The sequence below is a fragment of the Anneissia japonica genome, unplaced genomic scaffold, assembly GCF_011630105.1.
Source record: "Anneissia japonica isolate Jap-2015-1 unplaced genomic scaffold, ASM1163010v1 scaffold493_len2256704_cov171, whole genome shotgun sequence".
Taxonomy (NCBI): Eukaryota; Metazoa; Echinodermata; class Crinoidea; order Comatulida; family Comatulidae; genus Anneissia; species Anneissia japonica.
The window spans coordinates 638,031-652,545 of NW_022727062.1; the positions used below are offsets into that span (position 1 = coordinate 638,031).

A 14,515-nucleotide genomic window follows, 5' to 3' on the forward strand; every position below is an offset into this window, starting at 1 on the left:
CGTCCTGCCCCTGTTGCTACACCATCCGTGGTGCCCTTTTATTTCCTGGACTGCCCCTTTTTTCTGGACCCCCCTTGTGTAAATGTCTAGATTCGCCCCTGCAACTTGAATAATAGCGAAACTTATGACTAGTGGGTGCATCGCAAGTCAACAATGTCTAAATGTAGATCAGTCGTTAAATGTGGTTGTAATTGTTTTGTTTGGTATAAGAACGGAAATTGGTCTGGCACGTGACTGATTCAACTCCTAGTTTTGTTCCACTCTATAAACGACATACATTGAACGGAAATTTCCGCGCGCACACAGATATAGACCACAAGGAATTACCATATTAATATTTTTAGAGGAAGTTCATGTGATTCTAACGATTATAAATTTGTCTTCGAGCGCTCTTGACAATATTTAGGACTTTGATTCGATGATCTACAGTACACATTCGTTAGTTGATGAGCGTTGTAGAAAACTCATTATCTCAATGGCTTTAACTTGGTGTATTTTTGTCATTTCCTTTCTGAGTTCATGTGCCCAGCTGTATGCACGGGATATCAAAAAAGATGTTATTGACTTTAATCCAGATGCTGAAACCAGTCAGACTTGTATTTGTGCTCTAAACTTTACGATGACGACGAATGACAAACCTATTACTATAAATGAATTATTGGACAAAATTAATCAATCAAGTACCAACGTTTTTAATTTTGTTACGACTCGGTCGCCGCTTCCTGAATTATTTGCTGGATCATTTACGGTGTGGGTCACCAATAATCCAGGACGTGGGAGAGAAACCATGACGTATCCATTAGGTTATGAATATTTGTCTTGGGGAACATTGAAACTTACTATACGATATGCGTATCTCGAAATTGAAAATTCGACTGATAATATTGATGATATTAAGCATTTTATTAGGTGTCTGATGTCATCGATAAAAGATAAAAGAAATATCACTAAGAAAATGTTTTGTTTTCCAAGAACCTGCGATAATCCAATTTACACATTTATTTACACCTTGCAACTACGACAATGCTTTTCATGTTGTAAGAATTCAGCGGTACAGTGTTGTGATCCTGAGGCTAAACACTGGCACTGGGATATGACCCTTGCCGTTATTAGTTGTATTGTGCTGCTATTTTGTCCACTACTGATTGGCATGTTTTTGAGGAACCCTCATGGGAATCCATGTGATATTGTTCGACGACTAAATCGGAGAGAAGGATATGCCAATTTGGAGCAGGAAGATGAAAATGACAGTTACAGTCACGGGTCAAGATTGGCGTTAAATTCGCCGTTACCTCTTGGAGTAAGATACATGCTTTTACACTGGGGAAACAGACGTAGACCAATTCTAAGGCTTCGAATTACAATACTTACTGTGCTGATGAGTATAATTACTTCCAATCAAATGATTATAGGGAGTATATACTATTACTCTTTGATTAAAAGTTTCATTATTCTGAAATTAATTTTTGCAATCTTTTTTGTTGTTTTTCATTCGGCCTCAGTGTCTATTTTCAACGACGGATCGGAATGTGGCTTAGATTTCGACAACCACCAATACACGAGTCTTTATCGTCAAATACTGAATCGATTTCAACATGTAATAAGTTTGCGATTTTGGAAGGAGAGACCATTTCTTGCGATCACGTCTCAGAGCAAGCCAATATTTCGCTGCCTATTTTTCATTATAGATGTAATCATTGCATTTTTTTGTCTAATAAGGTGTATATTTCCATCATTGTTTTTTATCTCTGCTCCAATAGTTTCTCTCTGCCAATCGTTTAACAATTTCAGCAACATTCCTCGCGCTAAAAAGGTGATTCATTTTCTGAGGGCTGTGATTCTCGCCATTATGCTCAGCATTTTTGTTATTTTGGTTTGTGTACAAGTGACGGTTATTGCGAATATCATTATAAAGATGATCATGCTGACAACTATAGGTATTATTAATGATTATGATAAGAACGATGAAGAGGTGTTGAAAGCCATTGCGTATTTAGCATTCGGCTTGTACTTCTTGGGAAGTTTCAGTGAATATTACAACTATTACGAAAAACTTTGGCACATCACAGTTGAAGCTGGAGAATTGTGGCAAGCTAGTCATGATATTCAAAATCAAGATTTTCTGCCAGAATATGTTTTAAGGATGAGAGCAGATCCTTATTTAAGAAAACCACTGGTAACCTACACAAAACTGATTCCTAATTTACCAGAAGAATTATTATTTCACGTTGTCGACATATGTGAGAGAAGGATAGTTAAAGTGGCGAAGGTTGTGTTGTGGAACCTGGGCGTTGGGTTATATTTTCTAGTAGCTGTCACTACTGTCATTGAGACAAATGAATTCACACATACTACAAAACCAATGGTAGCCTTAGTAATAGGAGCTTTTCCAACGTTGATATCAATTGCTTTTGAAAAACAGGAATACGCCATCAGAAAGGAAAAACAGCGCATTATTTGGAATGTAGTGTTCGACTACGCAGAAAGTAATGGATACAACAGAATATAAACATAAACTGAAAAGCCAGAGATTTACACTAACTTATTATATTTCTTGACTTTGAATTCTTTGTTTTGATGACGTATGATATTGAAGGTAAAAGTAAGACCAAGAGCGATGGATAGTTTATTATGATGGTGATGAGGCTTACTGGTTGTGACATCAATTGTAACAAAAAGCAAGTTATCATAGACATTTCTGTTTTTGTTGATGCAATATAAAAAAACATGATTTTACTCACCGTACGTTTCGCGAACGATCCGTTCGTTTTCTCAAGTAGACTGGCGATGCTACATCACTATATGATTGTTTATATTGGATCAACAAAAATGAAATGTCTATGATGATTATATATATGGATCCAGATGAAATTATTCCAAGATAAAGTTGATAAGCAATTTTGATATTAAGCATAAACTAAGCTAAATGCTACACAGTTTATGCACCTCCTAACCTGAGCATATAGAAAGCAGAAAAATGTAAAACGTGTATGAACGATCACTGCTTTTTGAAAGGAGAGGATATGAAAATACACGCATAAATAAATCAAACTTGCAAAAAAAAATAACAAAAAAGGCAAAGAACATCATAAAACCTAGAAAACAAAGTAGGCCTACTGTACTGAAGTTAGAAAGACGTACTCGTACTTTTTAAAAAATATTTTTTAATAGATTTTGGGTGAGCAGATGAGACCAACATTCAGGCTTTTAAAACCGTTTATTGAATATATTATGTGTTGATATTTGTTATTATTCAGTGGTGGCACCAGTTGGGTAGCGGCGGTAGCCATAGAGCCCCCGACAGGGAGAAAAAAAAAACACATTTGTCTTGGAGAAACACAAATCTATCATGAGGCAAAAGTTTCCTTAGCAGAAAAAGTTCATAGTGAGCTGCTGTCAGATGGTCCAGAGGGAAAAGACTACGGTCTTCGATACAATAACTTAATATCAGGCCTGATATCAGGACATTACAACCATTACACATTATTACAGTGGAACCATGGTTATGGTGGAAACTACTTGTATAAGTGGTAGGTCGCAGCTAGGAAATCATAGTACCCGAATGCTCAAATATTGCGCCACGTCGCTTATAAAATTTGTTGAGGCTTCAGTGCGGCGCTTATTCGAGAGCGGCGCTTATAAAATCATTGGCGTGGAGCAATTTGCATCATCCTGTTAAGATCCCATGTTATCTATCTCAAGTAGTTCATAAGGACTATAATGGGTACTACGTCATCTTGGTTGTGTCTTGATTGTGTTGTTTATTTATCTTATCACCTGTGTAGGCCTACATTGTATTTAACCCTGTTTCTCATCAAAGTTTTTCGTTAACACATATGGTAATACACTCTCGATTAAGCACCGCTGCCCTTATCCCCGAGACGCTTCCAAAAAAAATTAGCGGCATTTAGTCGAGAGCCACGCTTATTCAAGCATTTACTGTAAGCCAAAATAATAGGTCAATTCAAATTAGATTTACTGCGTAGCACTGTCAACACAACAATAATTACAATCACATTTAGGCCTAAACATTATTAGTTTTTAACTGCATCCACTACATCCCCATTTTACTCCATTTTTCTAATTAATATTTTATATACTGTGTATCGCTGTTTGTCATTTTAATGTCTTTTAACTCGACCAAGCATAACACATTTTGTATATTTTATGTATTATATAGACCAATGAAGGATAACAAATTTCTGCTTATTTTATATAGACCTATACAACAGTAGATCAATAAAAGTTTCTTGAATCGTGAATCTTAAGTGCACATATACTGTACCTATACGTTCTTAGACAAATTTTACCGAGAGAGGGCGTGCGTTCTTAAGATATAAAGCAGCAACTCAATGCCGTATTCGACTGGTCGTTCTTCGTTAAACCCCGTCCACCTGCGCAGTGGTAAAATCCTACCTAACGAAGGCGGCCACAAACATATGGCCGATTGGTGAGTTCAGAAACAACATTTGTGTTGATATTATTTAGATTAAATTTCAGAAAATAAAAATTATAGTATTTACCAACATGAAGTCAAAAAATAATTAAAGCCTAAGAGAATTCAAAAACTGGATGAAATTTTTTTTTTTTTGACGAAAAACCCGTAACTGCCAAAAGCTGAAGCAATTGACTACGCAGCGTATCCATTTTGTTTTGTCGACTATTTACAAAGTAGACCTATTCTATTCGACTGGTCGTCTTAGTTAGATAGGATTTTACCGGCGGCGTAGGTGGGCGTGGTTTAACGCAGAACGACCAATCCGAATACGGCCAATATACAGTAGCTGCATAGAGACCGCGCGATACACGCTGCGTAATCAAGGTGCTTCGGATTGTGGCAGTGTGTGTTTTTCGTAAACGTAAATAAAAGTCATCCAGCTTTTGAATTCTGTTAACCTACAATTATTTTTTGACTTCATGTGGATAAATATTATAATTTTTATTTTCTGAAAATTAGTCTAAATCAGGGGTTGGCATATAGGCCTAAATATATCGTTCGGATCTGAGCGAATTTTGATTTAACACCGAGGGCCGCACCCAAATTTTGATGTTTCCAGTGATCTTCGAAAAACGTCGGAGCACTGCTTTTACATCACTTTATTCTCAATTATTATGTTACTTTTTTCATATGATGGTGTCGGGCCGTAAAAATCAATGGTTTTCTCTACTGCCAACTTTGATTAATTGGCGGGCCTCAAACATAGAGTTTTTAATTCATTGTCGCGGGTCTAAATAATATTAACGCAAACGTGGTTTCTAAACTGTCCAATCGGCCATGTTTGTTTTGATGACGTGGATAACTTAACGCTGAATTAACGCACTCTGGTTTACGTTAATTTTCGTTGTCAACGAAGTCTATTTTACGAACCACGTGGAATGAAAATAGTACTCAACGAAAAATTGTAGTCAACGAAATGAATCAATCGAATAAGGCCAACGCCATGTGGTGGATGTGACGAAGTAAACACCGCTGCTGCAATTAAATGGTAGAGTATATCAGTACAGTACTGTAAAATAATGTTAAGTTAAAATTAATAATAAAACATTGCTTTTGTCAAGCTTTTAAACTGACGTTCACTTAAAGCAACGCAAACTTACCTAGGCCCTAGTTCTGGCCAGCTACTAGCTAGGCCTAAGCTAGCATAGACCAGGGCCCTAGGCCTAGCTAGGCGGCACTGCCTACTCCCGCTAGGGCCTATGCCCACCAGATGCAAAGGCCTAACTAGGTAGAAGGAGGACGACTAGTAACCGTGGCCTAGCCTAGCCCTCATGCTGAAGGCCAATTCGCCGACAGACATTGTACTTTTCTAGGCCTATGTAGCTAGGTACTGTATGTGACAAAAAAAATTAAATGAATTAAGAATTAAAGGAATTCCTTTGCAGCTACTCAATACCATTTGAAAGTTAGTAAAATTTGAATAAATAAACTAAAGAAGCCATTTAAAAAGTACCATCCATTTTCTGTCAGAAAATAGGCATACTATAAATCATAATAATTGATATAATATATATATATACAATACTAAATATTAAGTCTCGATTTATATAGGCTATATATAAATTATGAAAGAAAATATACATTAATTTGATAATTTGATAATTGATTAAAACAGTTTTAATATCGAACTCTGATGCCCATTGTCCAACATACATTTTGCATACTGCACACTTGGCGCTCCATACAAATTTGCTGTGTATCGACTCGCGGCCGCGGCTACGGCCCTAATCCTTACATTGGTACCAAGATCGTTGTCTTTCTTGGTCAAATATCAAGTATGTGACCTTTTTCTTGAAAAAAGAACAAAAACTACATTAATTTCTTTGTTTTTAGACATATTTCAATAAACTAAAAAGTATTTGAAAGCATACTGTGGTCATAAAGAAAAAATAATTATAACCTCTGCAGCCAAAACAATAGAGGGCTGTGCAAACAGTTGAGTTAGTTGCTGGCAGAAAATGATAGCGGTGACATGATATCGATCTCTCAATGGCTGATAGTTACGTACCTACATTTTGGCATTTACGATAATTTCCATTCTGAAGTCATTCTGATGTTATACTGTACTGTACTTGCAGTTACTGGAGCACAAAAATGCAACTCAATTTTAAACTGTATGTTAAAATCTTTTCATAATTTTAAAACTGAAAAGTGTCAGCAAAGTGGCTGTCGGCAAATTAGCTGCCAGGAAACTGGCTGTTGGCAAATTGGTTTTCTGTGAATTTATTGTCAGTGAAACATCCTGTTGGCGAAAGTCCTCTCGCCTAAAAGATGTGTCGGCGAAATGACATGTCAGCGAAAGTGCATTTCAAGTCCAATAGTCTGTTGGCAACAATTCTGTCAGAGAATTGGCTACTATGCGCCCAGAATTTTGTGGAATCATATTTTTACGTAATTAGTTTTAATTAGAATTTTAAAATGGTTCACTCATGCCTTGCCATTATAGCTCGGCCGTTCCAAGGCAGAAAATGAAATAACAGTTGCATTGTTTTGCCATGGAAAGTCCGAGCTGAAATTGTGTTTTGTTTTTCGTTCGCAGATCTAAATATTTGCCAATATGAACTCAATGCCATTGCCTACTGCGGTTACTCACAAACAGAATGTTTTCAGGGAATTTGCAGAGAAGTCTGTTAACTGTTCTGATGCAATTAGCTTGCAGTCAGCGATGGATGAAATTTGTGCCACTTGCCAGTCAGTTCAGAGATGATAAACTGGCTTCAAAGAACAACAACATACAATATAAGCAAAGGAATGGCAGTAAAAGTACTTTATCAGTGGAAGGTAGAAGGTTGAGTTTTAATAGAAGTTTTAATACTTCACAGTTTATGCATCATATAAAACACCTGAATTACAGAATGGGACTGATTAAGAGAAGTCTGTCAACATCTGTGATCTTCTGCAAAAAGCTTCAGAACAACGCACAAGACTCTTTCTCTACCAAAGATGATGTTTCTATTTCTGAAGATCAGGCAGAACTGGATAGCCTACTCAATGAAGACATCATGAGTTCACAGCTTCTTCATGACCTTGAAATGAAAGCAGACTCTGGAATAAGACAGGGTCATAATTTTTTAGTTATTCAGCCAAAGATTAAGTGGGGACCAGAGAGAAATTATCTGACAACCCCCGACCTACAATTAGAAGAAGCTGTGACCCTTGTCAAGACATTATCTCACAGTAGGGTTGTTGACTCATGCATATACTCCTTGAAGAACACTCAGAAGAAGTTTGTTTACGGCAAGGGAACATTTCAGAATATTACGGAGAGGATTAAACACCAGCCAAATATAGATGCGGTTTTCTTGAGTGTGGAAATGCTGACTGGACTTCAACACCGAGAACTTGAAGATGCTTGGAATGTCAAAGTTTATGATAGGTTTGTTTGGCCAAGTATAAAAAATAATTAGTTTCTCATATATCACAATCTGCTTCCTTCTTTAGCTGCTACTACTTTTATGTTGGATTAGTGTATATAAATAGTGTCATCTACTTTGACCTACTCTAGATTATATTCGACAGAAATGAATGCCCACTCCCTATTCAAGAAGTTCAGATGACAAACTATTTATTTTTTTCTTGGCATTTGGTAGTGGTATGTGGTATGCCTAAAAGTAGTACTGTAATAATATTTGTACTAAAAAAAGAAACAGGAGAAAACATACAACCTTCATATGATTCTTAACTACATGCCACTTCTATATATATAGATACTGTGGTATATTTTATAGGACATCACAAGGACAACACGCAAGTGATGCAATGCAAAATTCATGTGGCGCTGTGCATTACAAACCTTTGACTTTCGCTTCGCACCACTTGACTATTGCTATGCGTTACTTGTGTTTTGTTTAGTCAGTGTCAGTATTTTTGCACTGCAGCACTTTCCTTTTTGGCATTCCATACTGTGTCACAATATTAAATTACCATTAACTGTTATTAAGTGTTGTTTATTATTTTTAGGTATGGTATTGTTCTTGAAATATTTCGAGATCATGCAAGTAGTAAGGAAGCCAAACTACAGATAGCCTTGGCAGAGATCCCATATATAAGGTACTGTAAGTATGCAGTTGGGATCATTTATAAGTAGGGAGAAATGAACAGTACATGCTGTACATGTTTTGATAGTGAAAATTACTTTGGCTTCTTGCATTACCTTGGTCAGCGACTGTACACTTGTATTTACTGTAGTGTATTTTACAGGGGTGGCGCTAGTGGGGGTGTTGGGCCAGGGTCCCTGTCGTGGAGAAAAATCACAGTGCGTCGGTGAGAAAAAAAAATTATATGTATTTTCAACATATTTATAAGTAGACTCTAAAATCGATTAAATAAGCTTTTGAAACCCCTAAATTGTCAAATTTACAGGCCGGGCTTTACACAAAACAAGTTCCATTTGTATTTAAAAACAAACTATAGATTTAGGTCAAGGTGCACCACAAATAGGTCGTATATTTGGATAAAAAAAAACCCAAGAAAATAAAAACTGAGGTAAATATTCTGTCGCACATGATGATATAATTTAGGACTGCTGTTCAGAGAGGAGAGGGGAGGGAGTATATTGAAAGTAAGTACAGTAAATTTCAATTTCTTTTATAAATTCAACAGATCTCGACTAAGAAATAATGTAGAAAAACTTGACCAGCAAAGTGGACGACAGAATTACATTGGTGGCGGGGGAGAAACTCTTCTAGAAATTCAACAGCGTCTGTTAAGTTCCCGCGAACTTAAGATCAAGAAAGCCCTAGAAAAATTGAAGAAAAAAAGGAGTTTGTTAAGAATTGGCCGACGCAAAAAACATTTCCCAATAATATCGGTAGTAGGATACACAAATGCTGGTACGTATCATTTTGTTGTTTAACTTGAAAAAGTAACATTTACACAACTGTAAGGTATAAAGAACTGGATATAACATCAACCTGATATGTTTTTATCCTGTGTAAGTATGTTTAGACTACTGTATTTTAAGTATTAAAGATGTGTCATATATTTTTTCATTTATTCATTCATTTATTTATTCACTCATTCATATAAACCATAACTAATGGAAATGTAACATCCAGCTCTAGTACTATGGATACAATACATTGGAACCCTCAATACATGACACAGTACTATAATGCAATTTTCACAGTAGCTTTAAGCTCAGTCGGCTAAACTGCTTGTAGCCACTGTTAGTACGCTGAACCAAGGAGATCTCTTGATCATCGGTTGCTAGAGGGTTGAAATGAAAGTTACGATAGTGCACCGTCTTTCAGATGAAAAGTTTAAGCCGTTGGTCGTGTGTGCATTATGGCCTGTGTGCACGTTAAAGAACGCAGTACACTCTTCAGGAAAGAGTAGCTGATTGTGCACTGGTGTACTGCCCAATCACCACCAGAAGGACCCCACTGGAAAATAAGTCTTGAGACTTTCGTGGGTTGTCCTTGGTGTTCACACCGAATAAATCCTTCCATACATTATGTATTCTCTGAAAATGTCCTACTGTTTGTAAATCTACATAATCTTTTATTATTATAATAACCACTTACAATTTTCAATTTTTGTAAAGTGTTATTTAAGTTATGAAATTAAACTTGTATTTTTTTTTAGGGAAAACCAGTTTAATCCGGTCCCTGACTGGAGATCTTGCCATGCATCCTGAGGACAAACTCTTTGCAACCCTTGATGTCACGAACCATGCTGGATATCTGCCGAATAAGATGCAAGTCCTGTATGTCGATACAGTCGGATTCCTCTCTGCACTGCCACATAGCCTCATTGCTTCTTTTTCAGCTACTCTTGAGGATTTGGTCTTATCGGTGAGTATTAACATTTTTTTTTTTAGTAATTGCATGCAGACTGTATAGTGGCACCCTACCGGCTAGGCCAGGCCTCCCCGACCACTCTGGCCCACCCACCAGTGCCACCCCTGAACCACTGATTTGATTTGATTTACAGTTAAACTTGTCTAAGTTGACCTTGCCTGACTCGAATAATTTCTAAGTCGAACTTATTTTGTATGCCAAACTGTTGTGTTTTCCATTAACAAACAATCTGTAATTTTATCTAAGTCGAACTATTTTTTAATGACATTTTGGATTCGACTTAGGCAAGTTCAACTGTATTTGATATCAATTTAATAACATCCCAAAACTGGAAAAACAGAATACAAAGAAACAAAATTGAGAAAGCAAGACATCAGTGTTGGTATCTGGGATAACACTCTGAATCCCAATAAAGGTGTGTTGAAAATTGTAATACTGTATTTGTTTGCTCTTTGTAAATTCTATCTTAACAGACTTCAAAATTCTGAATCATGTTGATACATACTAACATTCAGTAGGCAACGTATGACATTCATCCTACTGTATGAGGTTTACTTTGGTTTATATTGTCAACCCTACAATTTGACATAAGAATGTTCTACCAACATAGAGGCCACTCACTGTTAGTTCTGTTAAACTCACTTAAGGCCCTCTTCACAGTATCAATTTTATGTGAAAAAGTAAATGTGATGTGTCCATATTTGGGTGTTAAATGACATCATTATGCCTATATATGGGCACATCACACAAATTTGTCACGTACAATTTATGACAGATCTTTAAAGTCCTTCAGCTTGTCACTAAAATCATTCTTTTCATTTAATTAGGTCATCTGAAATATATCTTTTGATATTAATTTAATTTACATTCCCTGTACCAACACTAAAATAATGAATATAGATCATTCTCTTTTGCATCTCCCACACTCTGAAATGCACTACGAATTTACATGAAGGGGTTATCAAAAAGGTCCATCAATGCGTAGTTGAATTGTTAGTAATGAAAGGTCATTGGAGTACATTGGTCACTATTGTCACTGCTTCCTTGGTCACTATTATCACTGCTTCTCTTGTATTAAAGCATAAGAAATACCATTGAATTCGTATTCAGTATACACATGGAGTGACTCTTATTACACCCTGGTCTACCTTATCTCATGGTTATTTTGCCAGGATTTGATTGTACATGTACGAGATATAAGCCACCCCGAGGCTGAAGCTCAAAAAGTCAATGTGTTGAAAACATTAAGTGAGCTCCAAGTACCTCAGCATCTGATGGAAAACATTATTGAAGTTTCTAATAAAGTTGATAAGATAAAGTGAGTCAATTATGCTGTATCATCATCTTCATCATTATCACTACACCATCATTAGCATTATCATCATGATCATCATTGTCTTAAGTATAACCACTACATCATCATCAGCATTATTATCATGATCATCATTGTCTTAAGCATCACCACTACATCATCATCAGCATTATTATCATCTTTAGCATCATCACTACATCATCATCAGCATCAGTGGCGGATCTGGGGATTCTAAATAGAGGGGGCCAGGGGGTACTTTCACAGATGAATGATCCATTCCACCTCATCCCCACCATGGTTGAGGCTCAGGTAAGAAAATCTTTTATTAAGCACTTCTAGATTGCCTTAAAATTGCACTCTCAGACTTAAAATTTGAATATAATTTTTCTTTATATCTCCAACAATTTTGGGGGTGGAGGAGAGGCCCAGGCCCCTGAGCACTATCTTCATCAGCATCATTATCATTTTCATCATTATCATCAAAAGCATCATCATCATTGCTACATCATCATCACTACATTCTCATTATCGTCATTGACACTTTCCGCATCATCATCATCACTAGCATCATCATCATCATCCGTATTCTCACTACATTATCGTTAACAGCATCATCATCATCATTATCATCATCAATATTATATTTTTTATTTTAGGCATGGTCCAAGGATTGCAATACCCAATATATCACTGGCCATGCACGCACCTACTCATAACATGATAATCTTTTAACACGACAAAACACATACAAGATGCTTTACATAAGGTTCAGGGAGGTTGTAAAAAATCCAGGTGTTGTTTGAGAAGAATAAAATCCAGGGAATTTGGAGACAAAGACCTTAACGTCCGATAATGATAATCATATTCATTAATCAACTGCAGAATCATCATTACAAACATCAGTATTTTGATTATCATTATCATGTCATTAGCAGCAAGAGTATAATAGCCACTGTCGTCCCAAATCTCATCATTTTTATTTGCATATTTCAAAACCACATCTTTTCACTTTAAACATTATCATCATTAATCGTAAAAAATTTAATAATGTTTTTTCAATTTTTTTTCAGGAGTATTGAGAACTTTGGTGAAAGCTTTGGTGTATGTGCAATTGATGGGACAGGGATTGAAGATCTTAAGTCAGAGATTCAACAAAAACTTATGAAAGCATCTGATATAATCAGGATAGGCCTGGACATCCCAATGGCTGGGCCACATCTAGGGTAAGTTGGTGCACAGGGCTTGTATCAGAATGAAAGTGCATAATTCATTTGTGTATGTATTGTGTGAAAAGCAATATTGTCTGATATAAGTTTGACATACAAATGTGCAAGTAAAACTTCAAGATGGGTTTATTACAACACTGTAAAAAATCTTTAAAAAGTTTCATAATAGTGATCAAGTTGGTGCACTGGGAATATAGAATAAAAGGTCTATTAATCTGTTATATGCATGCCTATGAAAAGCTAAATTCGTTGATTATATGCATTGACCTTTGACATACACATTTGCAATTAAAACTACAAGATGGTTTATTACAACATACTGTAGGAAAGAAAAGTTTCATAATGATGTGTTGGTGCAGAGGAATATAGAATGAAAGTGCATTCTGTTTATATACATGCCTGAGAAAATTTTGTTTATGTGCATTGACCTTTGACACACATATGCACAAGTGAAACTACAAGATGGTGTATTACAACACTGTAAAAAAGTCTTAATAAATTAGGTCTCATATGACACTTTAGAAGAAAATTCACTTTTGGTTCTGAGAAATTGTGTTTGTCGTTTTACAGGATTTTAAACTTAAATTTTGTGATTGGGAGGCAAGCATTAACTTCCACTAACCTACACAACTATACGTTTATTTAATTATGTTTGTTTATAACTCTATAATTATAGGATTGTTGTTTTCTGTTGTGTTTCTAGATGGCTGTATAAAGAAGCTACAGTTGAGATAACAGCGCCCTCTGTAGTCAGTTCAGAGAACATGTTTGTTGTTGCTGTGTTGAACAAGGAAACATATTCAAAATTCAAAGGAAAATTTGGTGACTTGGAAAGTGATCAGTGATTATTTGATGATATTTACACAAGCGGTGCATTTCACAGGACCCTGACCAAGACAATTTATTTACATCGCTTCAGTTTACCCAATTACTGTATATGGACAGTTGATTGGCCGAGGGATTAAGTTAGGGGCACTGTAACCTTCAGCTATAATATCACTCCCTCGCCTATGGTTCCGGTGGTGGAACAAGTCTTCTCGGATAAGGACTTTAAACCGTAGGCCCAGTGTACGCATTCGGCTCGTATGCATTTTAAAGAACCCAGTACAGTACATCCTTAGAGAAGAGTAGGGGGTTACCCCGGTGTACTGGTCCATTCAGTCCCCTGTTACTTAATGGATATGCCACGTAGGACAGTGATTAAGTTTGCTGATTGGCATATCCTTGGCGTTCGTGCCTAAAGAAATGAAATGAAAATGAAATTAAATGAAACTATCCATTTTTTTTTAATCGCCTTCAGAACAATAATTATCATCATATTTTGACTGATTGAAAAGCTGACAACTTTTTTATTTGCATTTTCATCGAAATATGAATGAGCTGAAGAACATAAGACAGAGCAAACATATGTTATTATTTATTGTAAATAATATTCAAATAAGTTTGCTGCATAGCACCGTAAACACATTATAAACAAATACAGTAGACGAATAACAATAAAATTGCTTGAACACAGTGTTTTGTTTGCTTATATTCTTTATTGTCATGTTTACAATACAGCATTCATAAAATTTGTTTTCTATTCACACGTATAAACACTTTGTATTATGTATCAAGCAAGTACCTTGGCAAGGCCTAAAATTTTCTTCCTGATAATGCTAAATGTGTATATATTGGA

The 14,515-nt window shown here is 36.0% G+C and overlaps 1 protein-coding gene across 1 annotated transcript; it reads left to right on the forward strand.

The window, feature by feature from the left end:
- Positions 1 to 5,356: 5,356 nt before the first annotated feature.
- On the forward strand, positions 5,357 to 13,942 carry LOC117113479 (putative GTP-binding protein 6). The gene is made up of 8 exons (XM_033256815.1): positions 5,357 to 5,486; positions 7,038 to 7,874; positions 8,459 to 8,548; positions 9,101 to 9,330; positions 10,085 to 10,293; positions 11,472 to 11,617; positions 12,682 to 12,834; positions 13,541 to 13,942. The coding sequence occupies exons 2-8, from the start codon at positions 7,099 to 7,101 to the stop codon at positions 13,680 to 13,682; spliced, it is 1,746 nt and encodes a 581-aa protein (XP_033112706.1). The 5' UTR covers positions 5,357 to 5,486; positions 7,038 to 7,098; the 3' UTR covers positions 13,683 to 13,942.
- Positions 13,943 to 14,515: the final 573 nt, after the last annotated feature.